Raw genomic sequence first — 20,505 nt, 5'->3', positions numbered from 1 at the left:
TAGCGCAGTTTGTTTTAATTTTGTGGGTAGTCATACTGTGCATTTTTTAATTGAATTTCCAGGTATGATTTGTATTTCACCTAAGAATATTGTACATCTTACATTATACATAAACAAAATTTATGTATTAAGTAGATTAGTTTAGTAGACTCAAAAAGTTTCTTTTAAATGATAAAATAAAAATAAAAATGAAAATAATTTCAGATAAGTGTTGTAAATTTATGTATAAAAAAGGTCAGATAAAATATTTCTCATTAGGTTTCTGATAAAGATTGAAACTTTACTTGAAAAAAGTAAATACTAACGTATTGTAAGCTAATTTGTGTTTTTATATAATTGTAAGCTACATATGGAACACAAACTGCAATGTTTATGATGAGGAAGAATGCCCGGCCATGTATTAAATATCGGCCAATTAAGTTGGTATATTCAATATATAGAGTCGATAATGAACAAGAGTAAAACTCTAAAAGAGATTAATTGTGGCACGAGTCATAGAATTAAAGACTCGGTAAACAGATAATACAAGATAAATTTTGCTAGGAGATAAAATAGATAAATAAAGACTCGGTCAAAGATAATATGAGATAAATTTACTAGAATCATCTAATATGCACGATTTTACTCCATAAAAAGTAAAAATGATCTATTCATTCTTTTTACTTTATTGACCCGTGCATCGCACGGGCTTAATTCTAGTTGGTATATATATAAGAGTTTTATTTAAACGTAATAATTTAATAGAATCCGTACATCATATCGCACGGGCTAAAATCTAGTTTATTGTATAGTAGGGTAAAGTATTTTGACCCAGTTTTATTAACTTTTTATACTATAAATTAATATATTTTTCTGGATAAGCTTTCGAAAGGTTACGTTATTACCTTGATTTGTACATTAACTATATATGAGGGATTTTGAAGATATATTTTTTATTAAAGAGAAAAATTTATACACGTTATGTACATTATAACGAATTAATTATTAAAAAAAGTTTATAACGGAGAACTCCGTATATACGTGTCGTAATAACTTAGATCTATGATATAGCTCAGGATTCATTTATACGGAGTATGTAATTTTTATTTAAGAATCTCGATCATGTATATAATTGAATAACAAAATTACAAAAATATTAATATCAGCTAGGCGTGAAGGTGATCTTGCCAATTCAAGGGCGTATCTAGCATATAGCTTGATCGCCAACAAAATCAACTTACACCTAACAACAAACATCTATAAAATACCATACGTATACAAATTAAATATGAATAAAACATTGCGTAACATTTGCTTCTTGGCTTAATTAATAATTATTTAGGGAAATATTTTCTTAAGATTGTACGTGATGACAAAAATTAATTGCATTGGAAGCCAGAGGTATTACTTTTGCTACATTGATTGAGCAAGACACTCAAAGAGATAGGCACATTAACATTAATCCCCAATATATTAGCTTTAATGGCGGTGCAAAGGCATATTGCTGCATCAAGGTCAGTCAAACCTTGAAGAAGAGTGCAACATTGACGGTTTTGTGAGCTTCCAATAACAGTTCCGAGCAAGCCACTCAACACATTGGCACATGCCCCCAACTTTAGAATATCAATAGGGCAATTCCCTTTTGATGGTGGTGGTGGGGCCATTGTTGGGTTCCCTCCTGGTTGTCCACCTTGGCTCGGTGACCCTGGAGTAAGTGGTGAAGGGGACATTGGTGGATTTCCTCCTTGTTGGCCACCATGGCTAGGTGATCCTGGGGTAAGTGGTGTAGGGGACATCGGTGGGTTCCCTCCATATTGGCCACCATGGCTAGGTGACTGTGGGGTAGTATGTGGTGGTGGTGGTGGTGGACAAGGGACGGAATTGGAACTCACCATAGTGAAAAACACTTGGTTGAGGCATAGGAAGACAACAATTGATGACAATGCTTTTGAGGCCATTTTAAAAAAGGGAGGTTTATTTTCTTGAGTGAAAATGCCTTTTGATTTGAGGGATGATTGTTGTGGGAAATTGAGGGGTTGGGCATTGGCTTTTTATAAGAGGATGATTTTGTGAAAATTTTAGGACTAACCGATTATTGCATACGTGGTAATCAATATAATCAAATATAGCGGCATAGATATTACGCTTTACAAAAACATGACATTGAAGGATACTAATATTATCTATAAGCCTGCACAATTATGAAGGTGGACAGAGAAGATGTATTTGATGCTCACACTCTTGCTCAATCTTGCAGGAAATTGGGTCTTAACTTTTAGTTCTTTTTGTTGTGTTGTAGCCTTTGTAAAAAAAAAAAAAAAAAAAGTTCAATTCAAGATCGACTTCCTTTCTTTACAAATTTTTATACAAGACGATTTTACACAAAAGACTGTTTTGATTTCGTATAAATTAAAAAATGGAACCAATTAGTTAAACACTGAAATTAATTAGTTAAACACTGGAACCAATTAATCAAGCAATGAAACTAATTAGTTAAGCATTGTAACCAATTAGTTAAGCAATGAAAACAATTAGTTAAACACTTAACAATAAAAAAAATTACTGCAATCAAAGTAATTTTTTCGATAAGGCGGTTTTACACAAAAATTTATCATTCTTTCTTTAATTGTTTTATGAGCATTTTAGATTTGTCTTTCTTCGATCTGTTTACTTAATTACTCGTGTCCTATGTTTCAAGATTTCAGTCATCTAACACAATATTATATCTAAAGTTATAGTGATATTGCATGTGTTGGAGACTTGGAGTTGCAAACTATTTAACTCACATGTTTCAAGATTTCAGTCATCTAACACTTAAGTTATAGTGATATTGCAATGTGTTGGAGTTACAAAATATTTAACTCGCTTGCAATGTGTTGTTTGTTCAATTTCACTTGTTAGATCAAGGAGAGACACAAATTAAGGTGTATCACATCTGTTACAAAATGATCTTTATAATTTTCGTTTTATTCATTCGCTTTTTAAGGCATGAAAATTTATTATCTTACTCTTCTTACTCCATAACATTTATGACTTTTCACTTAATTTTTTTTATTCGATTCATTTTTGGAAAATTTATTTGTACCACCTTAAAAAAATAAAAAAATTAGTTTTTACCACCTAAAAACTAAAACTTTTTTTTACCATCTGAAAACAGAAAAATAGATGAAATCGTTATGTGAGTAAAATACAAGTTTTAGTTTTTAAGTGGTAAAAAATAAATTTTCAATTGCTATAGGTGGCTGGTAAAAAAAAATTCTTTCATTTTTTACTTACACCCACCTACCTATTTACACATTTATATTACTATATCCATATTTTATTGGGCGATAATAAAGGTTACAAGTTGCGACAAATAACATGTGTTGCAATCCTACATGTCACTCTTTTAATCGTACTACAAAGGGTGTCATGTAAACCACGACTCATCAAATTATTTTTACTATCAACGCCTTATTTTTACTATGAAAATATTAAAATAAGGTAATCCATAAAAAAAGAAGGAAATAATTTTTATAAGGGAAAATTGATATGAATATATAATTTAAACTTTCGTCAATTTTCTCAAAATGATCCCAACTTTGAATTATGTTAGAATAATCTCAACTTTAGGGGGTACTTTCCAAAATAATCCAAACAAACTATTAATTTTCAACATATAATAGACCTAAAATGGATTAGTGTAGGGAAGAAAAGACGGTTTGGCTTATTTTGAGAAAGTCCCCTCAAAAGTTGGGATTATTTTGGAATAATCTAAAGTTGGGATTATTTTGAGAAGACGGGTGAAAGTTAAGATTATTCATGTCAATTTTTATAATGATTTTAGTAAATATATATTTCTATTTATTTTGTAAATTAAAAATTAAAAAATAGAAATGACAATCTATAATATATTTCTATGTAATTTTAAAAAATAGTTGGGACACAAATTAATTTGTCGTAAGTTGTGACCTTTATTACTTTGCTATGTTATTATATTAAACCACCTTTTATACACTTTTCATTTTCTCTTTTGTTTTAATATTTGTTCAAGTAGTAATTGTAAAGATAATCTTCAAACAGAGGTATATATATCTTTGATATGTGTCATACGTTGGTCATGTACTTCCTTACCGATGGTAGATGAATTTTTTAGTATTGTACCTTCTAGATAGATCAATGTCTATACATTGTGTGTTAAAATGATGTTTAGCTTTAATCAGATGATATGAAATCAAAGTAGCTAACTTAACAGCCCCACTTTCAATCTTTATTCTTCGATCTCGATTCTGTTTCCATACAAGAAGACATATTAACCAATCAATTTGTAGTTTAGTTTAGGCACTTTGGAAGATATAGTCGTACAAGTAGAGCTGTCAAAACAGGTCATCGGGTCGGGTTTGGGTCGGGTCATCTCGGGTCTCGGGTCATGATCAGGTCGGGTCGTGTCGGGTCAATATTTCATTCGGGTTGAGTTCGGGTTCGGTCGGGTCGATTTCAGGTCGGGTCATATCTGGTTTTTTCCTATCCCGGGTTCAGGTCGGGTTCGGGTCGGGTTACATTTCGGTCAGGTTTGATTTCGGGTTCAGGTCTTATCGGGTCGGGTTTAAGTCGGTTTGTAGCAGATAATTTCGGGTTCGGGTCTTATCGAGTCGGGTTTAAGTCGGTTTGCAACACAGTTATTTTCGGGTTCGTGTCTTAGTTTGGATCGGATAATAATCAGATCAAATAGAATTCAGATCGGGTCAAACTCGGGTGTGATAATTAACCTATACATTTTAATTATTTTATATTCTAAAAAAAAAAAAATTAACTTATTTTAGAGTTAAATTTTTGAATATCTAGCAATAAATAATTAAAATAGATTTATCAATGTAGTTAATATTTGGTTGTGTCATTGATAACTCGGGTAAATCGGGTAGCGGGTTGTCACAAGTCGGGTCAATAGCAGGTTTCATCGAGTTACAATCGGTTTTGGGTTGACATCGGGTCGGGTTTCGAATCGGGTTCGGGTCATTGTTCGGTCGGGTCAGTTCGGTTATCGGTCATTTTCGGGTCGGGTGTCGGGTTCGGGTTCGGGTGTTACAAAATCGGGTTAAAATCGGTTATCGGTTTTTTCGGGTCGGGTACAGGTCGGGTTTCGGGTTACCTATTTTACCGTAATTTCGGGTCATGGTCGGTTACGGGTTCGGTCGGTTCAGGTCGGGTTTTCAGGTCGGGTCAGTTTTTGACAGCTCTACGTACAAGTTGTATTGCTTTAATATTCTGTTACTCTCAAAGAATGACATATCAAAATCACTTCCTTATGCTATGCATTAAATCATGGAGATATGGGATATAATTTGAGGTTTGAATCATCTGTTTCCATTTGAATAATTTTGGTGACAGCCTTTCACTTAGTCTGGCCATCTTGGTGTGAGAGTAAGCTCGATCTATCGGGATACAAGAATCCAAGAAAATAGACGATATTTTGGACCTAAAAATAAATTGGAAAATAGTTGACTTTGACCTTGGTGATATTTTCTCTGTACGTGCTTAAGCTGTGAGCCACTAATAAGTGAGGAATTATATTAAAAAACGAATTCTAATTGATTAATTCTAATGAAATATTTATACAGCTGATGCCCAATGGTGAAACACCAATTATTACAAGTGAAAAAACTAGAGGTGACGACGTGCTAATTTTGGCTGCATGCATCTAGCTTTGATGAAGTCATCGGACCATACACAAGCCCGTAACATGAGAAGAAATTAATCACATATATCTGACGGAGTTCTATTCTAAAATCAATTGGTGATAGGTGGAATAGCCCACCAATCTTATATGTTAGTCAATCTTCATCTATTTCTTCCATGTGGGACAATTAGTCCCAGCTCACATGTTCTTTAATCTTCTCAACAAGCTTTACCATTGATTTTCCCCACCCTTTTTCACACTTTTAAGCTATTTATCTCTAGTTTCATATAAATTACGGAGTAAAAATATCAGTGGGGTTTGAATGTATGACATAAATTACAAATGTGAGTATCCGAACGTATAACGAACCCTTGATCTCGAGTTTAAATATCAAAGCATTTACCACTAAGCTATTACTTGTGTTCATGTTATCATTGCAACAAGAAAATATATAAGCAATTATATATGTTATTAATGTAGTAATCGGGGGCATCACCCGGGCCCAAAAACTAATTAACTATTAAAAGATGTTCGTTGGTCCAAAAAAAATTGGTGTGCATGAATTAAAATGAACGTAGTTAATACACTTGTGCCGCTGTTTTTCCTCTATCCCTCTCCTCCTCTCTCAGTCTCTCTAGGCCAGGTTTATAAATATTGGTTGAGTAGGTTGAGCATAGGTGAATTTCTCTGGAAATTAAAATTTAGCTATTTTCAACCATTTCTATTTAGTATAATTTGTTTTTTGTTGTTGATTTCAATAAAGATATATTTTCTCTATTTTATTTATATGACACAATTGGATTCTTAACACTATTCACACAATCCCCTTTGACTATCTTTTATGATCTATACTCTCTCTGTCCCACAATACTCGCACCGGTTTGACCGACACATAGTTTAAGACAATTTAATTGACTTATTATTTAATTAGGTGGTGGTTTGATATTGATTTCTTTTTTAATATAGTTAGTAAGAAATGTGTCAACTTTTTGAAGGTGGTGGAGGGTGGGGGTGATCTTTTAATGTTTTTTTAGATGTTAGGAACACGAGTGGAATCTTAGGTAAGTGAGAGAAACAATATAAAATTAGAAGAAAAAAAACATGTCATTTATAGAAACGATGCAAGTATTCTAGGACAACTTTATAAAGAAAGCGGTGCGAGTATTCCGGAACGGCGGGACTACTTAAGAAAAAAAACAATGTCGTGTGGGGTATTATTAGATTCGTTTTAATAATATTTTTTAAATATCAACTTTATGTAATTTTTTCTTATTCATAATTGAAGATATTAATGTTTAAAATCATTTATTGGCAAACGTGTCTAAATAATTGTAAAAGAAGAACAAATGCAGTACTATTTTTAGTACAAGTTGATTCTATGGTGATTTTGTGCAACTTGAGTTTCGCGAGTTTATAGTAGTACAAGTTGATTCTTTCGTGAAGATTTTGAGGGATCGAAAGACAGGTGAACCGTTTGAGTAAATTATTCAAATTTCCAGTCCAATTCCTTTCAGATTATTTTAGGTCCAATAATTTGAGTTAATTTCATTTCAGTTCAATTCCATTTAACACTCTAATTCAGTTCAATTTAGGTTTAATTAGATTAGTTAATTTGAAGCCCAATTATATTATTTCACTTATTTTCAAATTCTACCAGTTAGGGGTGGCAATTTCATCCGATCTCGACGGGTATTCGAACCACCCGAATCGTACATATGGATGACAAGCCAATAAATCACGGATGTTAAACGGGTGGCGGGTGGATTGGTGATGGGTCGGGTCGGATTCAGGTGGAGGTTCTTCCAACCCGCCCCCCGATTATATATCCATCATCCGATCCATTCATCCATCCGTTAAAACATTAATTTTAAACTAGAATTACTTAATTATTAATAGAATCTTGTATGTATTACCTAATAATTTTTTTTATTATTAGCATTTTAGGCTATTTTATAATTTAGATTATTAAAATTATAATTCATTGTCCACTATAATAACACATATTACGTATTACTTTATATTGATATTATAAATAAAGTTGACGATGCTTTTAATTACACATTTAATCATCCGATCCACCCGATTCATCCGCGGATAATGGAAGGGTCGGATGTGGATGAAGGGTAAATCGAGTGATGGATGGATTGGATAATTGTGAAAAGTTGATGGATGAAGGTGGATGAAGCTCCACCCGATCCACCTCCGATCCATTGTCACCCCTATATCCAGTGCACAAAAATAGTGCCCTAGTATAATAATGTTTTTCTTCTCATTTTGTAATAGTATTCTTATATTGATCAGGAAAAATTATGCTATATCTTATAGTCTCATATAATAAATCAAAAAATAATTCAAAACTCCACTAAAGAAAAGGTTGACATTGAAAAAAAAAAAAGAGGATAAATTTTCTTTTATTATATATATAAATGACAAAATTACAACAATTTCTGGTGTGAAGGTGATCCAACCAATAAGGGCGTATCTAGCCCGATCACCAACAAAATCAACTTGTGCCTAAAAAATACTACGAAGTATGTATTAATCAAATACAATAAGTATGCGCATATGAATAAAACAGTAACATAATGACATTAATTTATGGCTTAAGTAGGGAAATAGTTTTTAAGATCGTACGTGATGACCAAATTTAATTGCATTGGAAGCCGGATGTATCCCTTTTGCCACATTGATTGAGCAACAAACTCAAAGATATAGGGACTTTCAAATTAATCCCCAATATATTAGCTTTAATGGCGGTGCAAAGACAAATTGCTGCATCAAGGTCGGTCAGACCTTGAAGAAGACTGCAACATTGGCTTTTTGGTGGGCTTCCAATAACAGCTCCGAGCAAGCCACTCAACACATTGGCACATGCCCCCAACTTTAGAATATCAATGGGGCAGTTTCCTTTAGATGGTGGTGTTAGGGACATAGGTGGGTTCCCTCCGTGTTGACCACCATGGCTAGGCGACCCTGGGGTAAGTGGTGTTGGGGACATCGGTGGGTTCCCTCCGTGTTGACCACCATGGCTAGGCGACTGTGGAGTACATGCGCTACATGGTGGTGGGGGGCATGGGGCGGAATGTGAACTCACCGTAGTGAAAAACACTATGTTGAAGCATAAGAAGAGGGCAATGGAAGACAAAGCTTTTGAGGCCATATTAAAATGTTGAGCCAAAAAAAAGTAGATTTTCTTAAGTGATTACTATGCTTTGTGATTGGAGAGATTGTTGTGGGAAACTAAGGAATTGGGCTTCGTCTATTTATAGGAAGGGATTTTGTGGAACTTTTACTTTTCTAGGACAAAAGATTAATTATTTAGCACATCGATATAATCAAATATAGCGGCATAGATATTTTGTTTTATGACAGGGATTATGTTTCAAGATTTCAATCATCTAATACAAGATACAAATGGTCCTATGTGTACAAGGTGTACAATAAATTTATTGTACACGAAAATAACTTTTACCCATATTTCCGTAACTTTAACCTAATTTTAATTAACTTTTATATTAGTAAAAAAAAAGTTGATAGAAATGATTAAATGATTAATTTTATACATTATTAGTGGTTTTGAAGAAATATGTTTTTACTGAAATGAAAAAATTTATCACTAAAAAATAGATAATTTTTACATACATAAGCTTAACTTTTAAACATTTTGAGTTAACTTTTATATTGTACACCCTTTATAAATAAGAATTTGTGTACAAGATAATGTCGAAACTTATTAACTTATTAGTGAAATTGATATGTCACAAGTTCTTATTTACACGGGGCGTACGATAAATATTGTACACCGAAGTTAAAGTTAATGTAAAATGCTTATAAGTTACCCTTATAAATGTAAAAGTTATCTAATTTTTAGTGATAAATTTTTCATTTTAATAAAAAAAATTCTTCAAAATCACTAATAATGTATAAAATTTATCATTTAGTCATTTAAAATGTTTAACTATCAACTTTTTTTTAATAATATAAAAATTAGAGAAAATTAGGTAAAAGTTACAGAAATATGGGTAAAAGTTATGTTGGTGTACAATAAATTTATTGTATACCTTGTGCATGCAAAACCTTTTGTTGATGTGTTGGAGTTGTTAGGAACTATGCTTTAAATTACAAAAAGATAAATTCAGAAATTAGATTAGGACGAGTTAATATTTGTCCTTAGGATAATATTAGCCCACACTATATTGCTGATGGGATTCATAGTTAATATATTCCCGGGGTTTCCTAATCAAATGAATGGAATACAACAAACTCAGCCGTTCTCATGAACATGTCTTTTGAAGATTTTGTGAGAAATATGAAAAAAATGTAATTAACGTTAGTCCTTCTGCATTAGAATAAAATAGGAAACCAATTTGACAGTTACTGAATACTGCCTTTTGATCATATCCTATTAAAATAATAATTAATTAAAACATTAACAATCGCATAAGATTAACATTAATTATATCCTTGGTTAACCATATGATCAACCAAATACTAGCACACCAAACCCAATGCCCCACTTTTTCCAATAACTTAAGCCCACGGCGTATTCAATATATGTAAAGATGACAATGGATCCTGAACCCGGTGGATCCAGATCCATTTTACAGGATCTGGATCATCAAAATTTGGACCTTGCGGTCTGGATCTGGATCTGGATCCAATTCTGACGGATAGGATCTGGGTCTAGATCCTATTTCTGAAGAAAAAAAAATATGCGATCATGTGTGGAAAACGGATCTGGACCCAGTAGGATCTGGTCCAGATCCTACCCATTGCCATACCTCAATATATGTAGTATACTGGTTTATTTAAAGACATTCAACAATTCAGAAACATATATCTTCTATGTGGGAGAAAATTCCCACATATATAAAATGAAAACCAAATCTAACAGGAGTTGCAAATGTAGGGGTTTACAGTTAAATACATAACATGATAGCAGAATAACCACAAATCCAGGAAGCATGTATAAAGTACAGATTAAGCAATACTTACGTTTGTAGCGTGTTTTTCCTAGTTCAACGAATCACGAACACGAACAAAAACTCCAGATGTCGTCCTCTACTTGGTTCACCGACACGTTTAGATCCTTCTTGAGATCAATGGCTTAGAAATCACTCAAGATTGTTTGCTTTTGAGAAAAACACTTCTAACGGAGGCACATAGAGAATTAGGGTTTCTATGTCCTTAGGTTAGAATCTGATTAGGGTTGTGTGTTGTGGAAAAACATGTGTTGGATTAATGTTATAACCTTTCGGTTATAACACTAACCGGCCAAGCCATAAAGGGCAAGAATCCGCCAACATCTACACGCAAGCCCATGCGCGCAGCCACACAGACGATGGGCCTTGGGACGCGTTGTGTGCGCTGCTGCTGCTGATCCACGCGCACGCGCGCCCAGCTGAAGGCTTGGGCCTTGCTTGTGTGCGCTGACGCGCTGCTGCGCCTGATGGGCCTTGCGCGCTTGGCTCGTATGGCCGGCAGCGTTGCCTTCTTGTATTTGCGTCTAATGCCTTACGACGATCATTTATCTTATAATGCTTTACGATCCAATGTCGTACATATACGATTATTCGTTTCGCCTAACTTACGAATATATGCAATACGATATACGATTCCGATCCAACGTCATATCGTATATTTATGTTTTTTCCAACTAGTTTCCCGAAAAGCTATTAAATGAATTTCCGATTCATTTAATCCGGTGATCTTTTATATGCCAATGGTGTGACCTTATATGTTCAGTCAAAAGTAAGTTGTGAGCCTAATATAGATTAGAACTCACTGATCGGAAGCATTGCTCCAGCCAGTTGTTCCGCTCACTTGATCTCACTGAATTAATTGTTCGTAACTAATGGGAACCTTGGTATTAGACTAATGCACATTGGGCGAAGGACATATTTCCTTCAGTCTCCCACTTGTCATTCATAGATAAAACGATGCGCAGACCATACGCAGACAACCACTTATCACCTAAAACTTTGTGCAAAGATAAGTGTAACGAGTAATTTGTGACGGAGGGAGTAATTTATATAACTTGTTTTAATTGTTCGTTAATTCTATTCGCCCGGACTATTTTGATTGAGTTTGATTAACCTTAGATTATGCGCCGAGAGGTATATAAATCTGATGTTTATGATTTGTGGATATTAGATACGAATTATTTCTAGTAAATTACGAGAGTCTGCTTGCCGTATTTCTTAAGGTTCCATAAGACTCGAGAGATACATGTTTTCCTAAGTATGATTGTTAATTGTTTATTATTGTTCGTTTTCCAATCCTAGTCTACACTATGTAGTTTGTTATTACGTAGCATGAGTAATAAGTTAGTTTGTTAGTGTATGAGTCTTGAATGCATGTCACGCCCTATATATGAAGCTACTATAGTGTACTAGTGCCTGTGTGTAATAACGCAATAACTAGGGGCGTAAACGAGACGAGCCGAGCTTTACCCTCTTCATGTTCATTTAACTTATGCGAATTCGAGCCCGAGCCCGAGCTTTTAACCGAGCTCAAAAATCTGTTCAAGCTCGGTTCTTTTAAAAGATTTTCTGTTCGCGAACTATTCGCGAATGGCTCATTTACTAATCTAACCGAGTTTATAAACGAGCTTTTTTCATGAACAAGCTGTAACACCCCCGGTATACTGACTATAAATAAATAAGAATTATATATATACTTTATAAAAATATGCGGAAGCTTACACCTAAATCGGAGGCACACTTGACCACATTGCCAAGTGCTAAGGCTTACACAACTCAAACTATTAAAACTCAATTACTAGGTGATCTATTTACAACTGTACAACTGTCATAAAAGAGTGAACAGTAACACTTGATTTCCTTTAACTTCTAAAGGCAATCCTTCACGATCAATCTGCTCCAGTCATCTTTACTACTCACCATAGAGGACAAATTCCAAAAGGATCGTCGCAGGGCCACCATAAGAAAAAGACATGGCCGCAAACACACATAGCAAATAAACACACACGTCAACAAATGCTGAGAAATCAACGCTGATTGGATAAATAGACATATAATAATAATAATAATAATAATAATTTAACAAACACATAAATACAAATTGATATACAATTCTTATAAAACTAGTACCTATAACAATAAGTAACAAGGGTTTATTTTTAATTTCTTATAAGTTCACCATTTGAGTAATGTGGATCGAGTCCACCACCCAATAGTATATATTGAACTATTGGATGTAACCACCAGAGAGATGTGGATCGCGTCCACCACCCATTAGTATATATTAAACTATTGGATGTAACCACCAGAAAAATGTGAATCTAGTCCACCACCCAATAGTATTGGACTATTGGATGTAACCACCAGAAAAATGTGAATCTAGTCCACTACTCAATAGTATTGGACTATTGGATGTAACCACCAAACAGGTCTTAGTCTTTAAGTGTGCACACCCCCCTGTGAGTGTTTTTAACTCAAAGGAGTAGATTAAGCCTAGGGTCGTGCTCATGGCTCCGACCAAATAATAAAGCACAATGTGCTATTTAACCGGTTATGTTATCATAGGAGGAAATGTACTACAAGATGATCGATTGTCATCCCAAAATAATTAATCCAAATCGTATGGTATAATTCTTCTAGACAACTCAAGATAAACAATCTAGACCTCAATTTTCATACCCCTCCGCTACAATTAATGCATCAACTAATATAAAAACTAAATAGCGTCGGAGATATACGCATATATACTACATGAGTTGTAATCTAAACAACTTACAAATAAAGTTGGACCATTAGAATATACAATCAATTTCAATCAGTTTGTATAATAATAAATGATAAAAATAATACAAAGTATAAACATCACCAAGGACTAATACGAAGTATAACTCATCATTTGATCAAAATTAAATGATCAACACCCATTTTAAGCTAAAGATCTATACTTCTCAATAACAGAATAAGATCCCAAAATATCATTATACGGATTATCAACTAGGCCCGTAACAACAACGACCTAAATTCCGAGCCTTATCAAAATAAAGACCTAAAATCCCAAACGATAAATAATATGATTTACTCTAATAATAATCACACCAACACATTCATTCTTGATAGAAGTAATACTCCTAAAATAATTCATCCAAATCTCATTACTTTGACTTCTAGTAACAACAAAAGAAATTACACTACCATAAACATGCAACCATCAAACGCACTGCTAATCAATATAACAACTACACATTTCTCATATAACCCAATATATCACTATAAATCAGATCAACAAAGCGATCATATAATCACAATATACCATACAATACATCATACAATTCGAATATATACATAATAAGTAGTATAATTAAACATCTCCAAAGTAACGAGTGCGCGTGATTACAACTAATAATATACAGAAGGGACTAAGCGTGATTACCTTCGCGAGGGTTCGAGACTATGCATTAGAACAATATCCGCTGCATCTCGACGACATGATATCAAGTTTAAATCCAAAAGCTAAAGAATCATGCTTGGTTTATAGTAATAGGGATGCGAGATATTGTTGATCTTTGATGAAGGTATTTGATAATCTAATTCTCTTCCGTGAATTTAATGAAGGATGAAGAAAGGTTTTGACTTTTGCCATGATTAAGGTTATATATTTCATTTGTGCGCATGAAACAAAGAATTCGATTGAATGGTGATGAACGTAACAAGATAAACTTGGTAGAGGGAAAAAAGATACGGCTGCCCTGGTAAAACTGATGAATAACATAATAAGGTTTTTAGGGTTAAAGAGTATTTATACTCTATCACATGTATATATATACGAGGGTTGTATAAAAATAAAATGAGGTGTTATTCTTCCAAATTACAAAAATAAACTATGTAAACTAGGAAAGTTGTTACATGATAATCAAATAATTAAAGACAACTATAAAAATACATTTTAAGAAATCGTAAAATATCGGGATATTACAATCTATCCCCCTTAAAAGAAGTTTCGTCCCGAAACTTAAAGTTGAAAATTTTTTAGTGTATTACAATCTATCCCCCTTAAAAATAAGTTTCGTCTCGAAAGTTAAAGTTAGGAAAACTTTAGTGACTTTAGTTTCAAAAGCTAAAAAAAAAATTATACCATAAAATATTAGGGATATTACATTCTACCCCCCTTAAAAAAAGGAGTTCGTCATCGAACTCCAAACTAGTCACATAATCACATCACAAGTAGCACATAACTAACACATAGAAAGAGATACTCTCTTAAAACGGCTTGTCCTACAACTTTTAAGCTTAACTCTTGATTAGTCATTTTAGTCCTAAAACTCAAACCAGACACTGGGATATGAAGATCCCTGTGTAAATCCAAGACCGAATAGGCTCTTGATGCCATTTTGTAACACCCCCGATTTACTAACTAGAAATAAATAAGAATATAAAAGACTTTATAAAAATATTGCGGAAGCTTACACCTAAATCGGAGGTATCACCGCCACACTTGACCACATTGCCAAGTGCTAAGGCTTACACAACTCAAACTATTAAAACTCAATTACTAGGTGATCTATTTACAACTGTACAACTGTCATAAAAGAGTAAACAGTAACACTTGATTTCCTTTAACTTCTAAAGGCAATCCTTCACGATCAATCTGCTCCAGTCATCTTTACTGCTCACCATAGAGGACAAATTCCAAAAGGATCGTCGCAGGGCCACCATAAGAAAAAGACATGGCCGCAAACACACATAGCAAATAAACACACACGTCAGCAAAAGCTGAGAAATCAACGCTGATTGGATAAACAGACATATAATAATAATAATAATTTAACAAACACATAAATACAAATTGATATACAATTCTTATAAAACTAGTACCTATAACAATAAGTAACAAGGGTTTATTTTTAATTTCTTATAAGTTCACCATTTGAGTAATGTGGATCGAGTCCACCACCCAATAGTATATATTGAACTATTGGATGTAACCACCAGAGAGATGTGGATCGCGTCCACCACCCATTAGTATATATTAAACTATTGGATGTAACCACCAGAAAAATGTGAATCTAGTCCACCACCCAATAGTATTGGACTATTGGATGTAACCACCAAACAGGTCTTAGTCTTTAAGTGTGCACACCCCCCTGTGAGTGTTTTTAACTCAAAGGAGTAGATTAAGCCTAGGGTCGTGCTCATGGCTCCGACCAAATAATAAAGCACAATGTGCTATTTAACCGGTTATGTTATCATAGGAGGAAATGTACTACAAGATGATCGATTGTCATCCCAAAATAATTAATCCAAATCGTATGGTATAATTCTTCTAGACAACTCAAGATAAATAATCTAGACCTCAATTTTCATACCCCTCCGCTACAATTAATGCATCAACTAATATAAAAACTAAATAGCGTCGGAGATATACGCATATATACTACATGAGTTGTAATCTAAACAACTTACAAATAAAGTTGGACCATTAGAATATACAATCAATTTCAATCAGTTTGTATAATAATAAATGATAAAAATAATACAAAGTATAAACATCACCAAGGACTAATACGAAGTATAACTCATCATTTGATCAAAATTAAATGATCAACACCCATTTTAAGCTAAAGATCTATACTTCTCAATAACAGAATAAGATCCCAAAATATCATTATACGGATTATCAACTAGGCCCGTAACAACAACGACCTAAATTCCGAGCCTTATCAAAATAAAGACCTAAAATCCCAAACGATAAATAATATGATTTACTCTAATAATAATCACACCAACACATTCATTCTTGATAGAAGTAATACTCCCAAAATAATTCATCCAAATCTCATTACTTTGACTTCTAGTAACAACAAAAGAAATTACACTACCATAAACATGCAACCATCAAACGCACTGCTAATCAATATAACAACTACACATTTCTCATATAACCTAATATATCACTATAAATCAGATCAACAAAGCGATCATATAATCACAATATACCATACAATGCATCATACAATTCGAATATATACATAATAAGTAGTATAATTAAACATCTCCAAAGTAACGAGTGCGCGTGATTACAACTAATAATATACAGAAGGGACTAAGCGTGATTACCTTCGCGAGGGTTCGAGACTATGCATTAGAACAATATCCGCTGCATCTCGACGACATGATATCAAATTTAAATCCAAAAGCTAAAGAATCATGCTTGGTTTATAGTAATAGGGATGCGAGATATTGTTGATCTTTGATGAAGGTATTTGATAATCTAATTCTCTTCCGTGAATTTAATGAAGGATGAAGAAAGGTTTTGACTTTTGCCATGATTAAGGTTATATATTTCATTTGTGCGCATGAAACAAAGAATTCGATTGAATGGTGATGAACGTAACAAGATAAACTTGGTAGAGGGAAAAAAGATACGGCTGCCCTGGTAAAACTGATGAATAACATAATAAGGTTTTTAGGGTTAATTAGAGTATTTATACTCTATCACATGTATATATATACGAGGGTTGTATAAAAATAAAATGAGGTTTTATTCTTCCAAATTACAAAAATAAACTATGTAAACTAGGAAAGTTGTTACATGATAATCAAATAATTAAAGACAACTATAAAAATACATTTTAAGAAATCGTAAAATATCGGGATATTACACGAGCTTTCTTAAACGAGCTTTAGAGTATAACCACTTGAAAATATAACAAATTAAAATCATATCTAATAATAAAGATTAAAGTACATTACTTTATTTGATAAACAAACTAATAATTTAAATTAACAATCTTGAATAACATTATAAAAAATTAAATTATGTCCTACAGAATACTCGGTTCCTCGAGCGACATTGAACTGAAAAACCTAATCAATACCGAATAGTATAAATAAAAATGAAGTCATTACCTCCATTGTTAACAATCACTCTAAAGCTAAGGTAGATCGATAATCTTGATCTCTTCATTGACCTAAAAATATAATATTTATATATTTCAACCTTATAGCTTTTAAAATATAATCAGACAACATTAATTTCTTAAACTACGGTACTTCTATAACTTGTGTTTCCTTTTGATTCCATAAAAGCTCCTTAGCCAATCTTCGGTGCACATTAGCATCTGGACAGTTGATGTTCCTAGGGATGCTCTATAAGAATCTATGACCCGGCCACCAGCGCTAAAGGTGGCTTTAGAAGCAACCGACGTAACAGGAATAGCAAGAATGTCACATGCCATCTTTGATAAAATGCGAAACTTCGATTTGTTAGCCTTCCACCATTGTAATGTATCAAAAGCCTCATACTCTTCGTCACATTCACAAATGACAACACCTTCTTCTAAATAGACATCAAGCTCTAATTTTACGCTCTAAAATGAGCTATAGCCACTCCTAATGTAACTATCAAATTTCTTCTTACCCTTTTGGAAAATCTTGTTTTTTCCAGTGCTACAAGATCCTACTTTTATAGAATTTTCATCACTTTCTTGAGCACCTTTTTGAGCATTGTCTAAAGCATGGGCTTCAGCATACTGCAAGTAAATATCATATAAAGTGTCTTGCACATATTTTGTATGTATTACTGTCTCATCCTCCGAGTAAAGTGTAGAGAAAGACCACTCTATCAATTTTAACTTGTTTCTAGGATCCAAAGCAGCAGCAACAGATATAAGCAAATTACAATTTCCTCAATATTTATCAAACTTAACCTTCATTCTTTGAGCCATTGCCCTCATAAAATCAAAGTCACTTGCACCTTGGTTTTCCAAAGCCTCTTTAATATTGGTAAGCTCTGGCAAAAACAAGTTTGAAGTTGGATACTCACTACCTACATTCAGATTGTAAGTTGTAATGTTAATAAATATATTATATGATTCCTAATCAGAATAAGATAAAAAAAAACATGTATCACCTGATATTATTTCTGTAGCTTCATTAAAAAGTGATAAGAAAGTGCAAACAACTTCAACTTGCTTCCACTCTTCTTCAGATGCCAGGAGATTGTAACTTGGCTCTTTATTCTTGTACCTTGGACATGTAGCCTTAAACTCTAATGTAACGGATAACATGTGGTATGTTGCATTCCACCTAGTACAACAATCAAGAACTAGTCTTCTACTAGGTAACTTTAGTTGTTGACATATATCACTAAAGATGTTAAGTCGAGCGATGGATAACGTAACATGATTAACACTTTCGCTCACCTTAAAAATTACACCCTTGATCTCTTCTAATCCATCATGCACCAAAATGTTAAGGATATGAGCACAACAACGAACATGAATAACTTTCCACCATAAGGTAAAATTGCTTGGCAAGATATGCTGTCTTTCAATGTCCTTACCACTACGTCATTAAAAGTTGCATTATCTACCGTTATACTAGCTACTTTACTCTCGATTCCCCACTCAACTAAACATTAATATAAAGCATCATGAACAACAACTCCAAAGTGAGGTGGTGGAATATCAACAAAGTTAATGACTCTTTTGTATAATTGATAGTCAATGACAAAGTGGCAAGTTATTGTCATACACTCTATCTTTTGTGGATCTGACCTCCAAATATCAGTAGTAATACAAACCCGATTTGCTTGTTTTAACAATCTCATAGTTCTCTTCTTTTCAATATCATAACTAGTCATACAATCATTTTTTAAAGTATTACGGGAGACCTTTTCAAATTCCGGGGCAGCAACTTTCATTAACATATTAAAAATCTCATATTCTGCAAACATAAACGGTAACTCATGAACAACAACCATGTGAGCCGTAAGCTCTCTAATTTTAGCATGTTCATATTTCCAATTTTCAAGACTCTGTAGATTTTCTGATTGGGGAGTAGAAATTTGGAAACCCAATTTTTGTTGCCCATTCACTTTACGCATAGAACAAGACAACAAATGCCTTCTATATGTAGTTGTAGGACCACCCTTTGTGTACTTAAGAAAAGTGCTACAATGAATGCACTTTACTTTTGAAATTCCGGTTGGATTTGTCGCCAATTCAAGGTGTCTCCATACCCATGAAGTCTTTTTTCTTTTTTTCTTTGCAAAAGGATTTGGGTCATCCTCTATTTCATCCTCTGGTCTAGGTACAGTAAGATCAATCGCTTCTTCTCCTTCCTTATTGTTTCCTGTGAACATGGGATCATTCTCCATCCTATATATTCACATGCAAATTTATTTTTATTAACAAGCCAATAAGATTAACTTAACAATTTGAAGTACAAACTAATTATGCAGTACTACATACCAAACTTAGCACAATTTGACATTATTCTAATACAATTTGCACCAACTTGAAATAAAATTGAATACGTAATAATTAGTTAAAAAAAACACAGATTAATAAACAAAATTCAGATAATCCGCTAATCGAAATAAAATAATAATCCACAGAATCCAAACAAACAAATCAAGAAATTAAATAAGACGATATTTGTAGGAAAAAAAAAAGCTGAATTGAACATACCTAGCTAAATCAGAAAACTTCAAATTTCATAAAGATTAGAAATTGTGAGAGAAGGATTTAGTGAAGAATCTTAGCTTCCGATGATATAAGAAGCTCCGATTATAAATAATGACGAGAGAGAAATTGAAGACATACCTTTAGGCTCCTCATAGTCCTCAATTTTCTGGAACAATGAACCGCCTTTAGGGCTTTAGGGAATTGGAATAATGAATAATGAATTTCTGGAATAATGAATCGCCACTTAGGTTTTCGGTTTTCCACTTTTCCAATTCTCCGTTTGGAATTTGGAGTTTGGTGTTTAAAGAAAAAAAAAGGTATGAAATATGGAGAATATAAATTTTGAATATAACTAGACGAGCTAGTTCACGAACATAAATGAACGAGTTGTTCATGAACATAAATGAACGAGTTGTTCATG

General features: G+C 33.3%; 2 protein-coding genes across 2 annotated transcripts; both read right to left on the bottom strand.

The window, feature by feature from the left end:
• Nucleotides 1-1,030: 1,030 nt before the first annotated feature.
• On the bottom strand, nt 1,031-2,029 carry LOC110806198 (pEARLI1-like lipid transfer protein 1). The gene has a single exon (XM_022011832.2). It carries the CDS (start codon nt 1,935-1,937, stop codon nt 1,359-1,361), a length of 579 nt encoding a protein of 192 aa, XP_021867524.1. The 5' UTR covers nt 1,938-2,029; the 3' UTR covers nt 1,031-1,358.
• A 6,006-nt stretch (nt 2,030-8,035) lies between these two features.
• LOC110806197 (pEARLI1-like lipid transfer protein 1) lies at nt 8,036-8,853 on the bottom strand. The gene has a single exon (XM_022011831.2). The coding sequence runs from the start codon at nt 8,793-8,795 to the stop codon at nt 8,283-8,285; it is 513 nt and encodes a 170-aa protein (XP_021867523.1). The 5' UTR covers nt 8,796-8,853; the 3' UTR covers nt 8,036-8,282.
• Between the last annotated feature and the right edge of the window lie 11,652 nt (nt 8,854-20,505).

This window comes from Spinacia oleracea, chromosome 1 (genome assembly GCF_020520425.1).
Source record: "Spinacia oleracea cultivar Varoflay chromosome 1, BTI_SOV_V1, whole genome shotgun sequence".
Classification (NCBI taxonomy): Eukaryota; Viridiplantae; Streptophyta; class Magnoliopsida; order Caryophyllales; family Amaranthaceae; genus Spinacia; species Spinacia oleracea.
The sequence above is the reverse complement of the archived record's forward strand: the minus strand, read 5'-3'. Positions and strand labels throughout refer to the sequence as shown.

Coding starts and splice junctions, on each gene's coding strand:
- LOC110806197 (XM_022011831.2), bottom strand. CDS start 8,795: ATGGCCTCAAAAGCTTTGTCTTCCATTGCCCTCTTCTTATGCTTCAAC.
- LOC110806198 (XM_022011832.2), bottom strand. CDS start 1,937: ATGGCCTCAAAAGCATTGTCATCAATTGTTGTCTTCCTATGCCTCAAC.